At 38.4% G+C, this 2,500-nt stretch overlaps 1 protein-coding gene across 4 annotated transcripts in view; it reads right to left on the bottom strand.

Annotated features, from left to right (window-relative positions):
* The window catches only part of Drp1 (dynamin related protein 1), a gene marked incomplete in the record, with an annotated part of 31,120 nt that extends 29,804 nt beyond the window's left edge, over positions 1-1,316 (bottom strand). For all 4 annotated transcript variants that reach the window (XM_070132204.1, XM_070132205.1, XM_070132206.1 and 1 more), the window contains 1 exon segment: positions 820-1,316. In XM_070132204.1, coding sequence (XP_069988305.1) covers positions 820-1,092 — 273 coding nt within the window.
* Positions 1,317-2,500: the final 1,184 nt, after the last annotated feature.

Genomic DNA, 2,500 nt, shown 5'->3' with positions numbered 1-2,500 from the left:
TTTCTCTAGCACATCTGATTGCACAGGTATAAAGTTTACATTTTCCATGTGTTTAGCAATAATATGTAGCATGATCTTTCTGTTTCCTATCCTTTGTTTTTTTCCTTTCTCAGAATTTCCATGTACTCTGTCATAGAATTTGGCCTGACAATCAAAACCAGACCTCTCAATGTTATAATAGAAAGATAAACTTAACATTTCATAATACCTAATAATAAAATCATAAAAATTATTAATCTACTACAGCAAGATGATTGGGACACTCTGATATATAAAAATACACATAGCTGAAAAAGCATGTGGCATGGCGACCAGCAAGATTTTTTTTTTTTAAGAATATGTATGGACGTAGTTCCTGGTCTTTGCTGAAGACTAAAAGAAACAAAGACCAAGGTTGGAGGCATAGGTTTCTCATAAACATTTATCAATCAAAATGCAATTGGCATGGAAGCAGGCTACATGGCAACATTACATTATTTTGAGAAAATACACTGCTGCAATTAACACCACACAAATATATGACCCTAAAGTTTTTGCAATGATATAATTAGATGCATATACTGTTAAATTAAATATTATTGAGTTCCCACAAACCAACAAGTACTATAGCAGCAATGTTACTTTCAGTGTACATGTACCACTGTACTCCCTATGTACAAGATTCACCGAACACAGTTAATGAGAAACACTACGCTTATGACTAAAGCAATCATCCTTTTCCTAAATACTCAACTTCAATCTGAAAATAACAACTACATAAAAAATATGAACTTTTCAAAAAATACGAAAAAACCCAAAGAAACATTTAATAATCCTTACCTGTGATCCCACCACCACAATCTGAGGGAGCTGTATGGCATCAGCCCCAACCGTATTAAACACATCTTGGAGCTTATTTATAACTGGAATGAGGGCTTCCATTATTCCCGGTTGAATAAATCGAGTTAATAAGTTAAATGTTGAACCGTGAATGTTGTTCCTGCGCGGAGGATCAGCTGTTAGCGGCGCGACCCGAGAGAATTCGCTATGGGAAGAATATTCCTCTTTTGAAATTATTACACTATAGTTTACATATCCGAAGGCCTTATGCATCAGGATTATTTTAAACTTGGTGTAACTTTGTCTTTTTGGCTTAAATCAGGTTCGAAATTGGCAAAGAGGTGTGGTGTATCTTCAAGAGAGGATTTGCGAATGCTATATTCATGATGAAATCCTGTAGATATCACTTTTGCGTCAGATTCCCAGTTATTTCAAGTAGTATCAGCTTATCAGATGCAGAGAACGTTTGTGACAGTTTGATAATCCGTCTCCAGTTCGTAAGCTGTAAAAAACAGTTGAAAGTAATCTAAGAAAAAAAACGAAATGTATCTGGTAAATGCACTTACCAACTGATGTGTATATATTAAGAATAAAATGAAATATGTTTAAGTGATTCTTTACAATCATTGTTAGCCTTTTGCAAAATGCAAGAAAACAAAAATTGTTTCATATTTCTTATCTTTTGGCTAATAATTTCTAATATCTTAGCTACTAAAAGAAACTATTGTCCTATGAAAATATTTCACATTATTTATTCAAAATTCTAATTCCTAATTGCCTTAAGTTGTTTGCAATGTCACATACAACAATTACAGTATTGCAAAACGATGGGCAGGTCTTCGGCCCATCTCTAGTTTCTCATGAGCAGGATACTTCCTAGGTCGTCCCATGTGCCTCCTCCATCTAGGGTTGTGTCAGGAAGAGACAATCTGGTGGATAGTATTGTCCACTGCAAGGCGAGCTAGATACCTGAAAGCCTGATTCGAAGGTTTTTGGAATGTGCGAGTAACGGGTCTCACGGTGTAACCGTTGGGTACAGGTCAACTGTTACAGAAGGTATCAAGACGAGACTGTGGCACAAATGGCCTCAAGGTATCATTTCCAAAGAATAAAAAATGGCATGATTAGGGCCTAGAAGACGTAGCTTGGCCCTTCTCTATAGGTAATGGCATTTCCAAACACGTCGAGAGTCAAGCCACCTGCCAGGCCAATCCGCCTACTGACTTCCTAGTATGATAGCTCGGAGGCATGGACTACACTAGCAAATATATGAAACTCTGTGTGACGTCAGTAATTTAAAAATCAGTGACTCTGATATAAGCCACAATGACAGGATAGTAGTTCTGCCCAGTCTCAGTTCTACACAAGTGTTGAGAAGCCCTGCCTCGTTACTGAATCCACGGGGCAGAAGCTAGACAGGTGATCGCCAACACACTTGATGGCCCTTTAACAGCAGCTGCAGACTGACAAGAAGCCCGCGACCCGCGACCGAACTCAACGACGGCGCTCAACAGCGACTCGAAGCACGGCTACATGCATTTACACCCAAGGTCTATACACGTATTTATATAGACCTTGTTTACATCCATGTTTATTATAGCCATAGGAAAGGGGGAGCAGAGAGAATGACCCCCCCCCCACACACACACACTAGAAGGGAGGATTTAGAGACCCAACTTCT

The sequence above is a fragment of the Penaeus vannamei genome, chromosome 17, assembly GCF_042767895.1.
Source record: "Penaeus vannamei isolate JL-2024 chromosome 17, ASM4276789v1, whole genome shotgun sequence".
NCBI lineage: Eukaryota > Metazoa > Arthropoda > Malacostraca > Decapoda > Penaeidae > Penaeus > Penaeus vannamei.
This window is presented reverse-complemented; position numbering and strand designations above follow the sequence as displayed.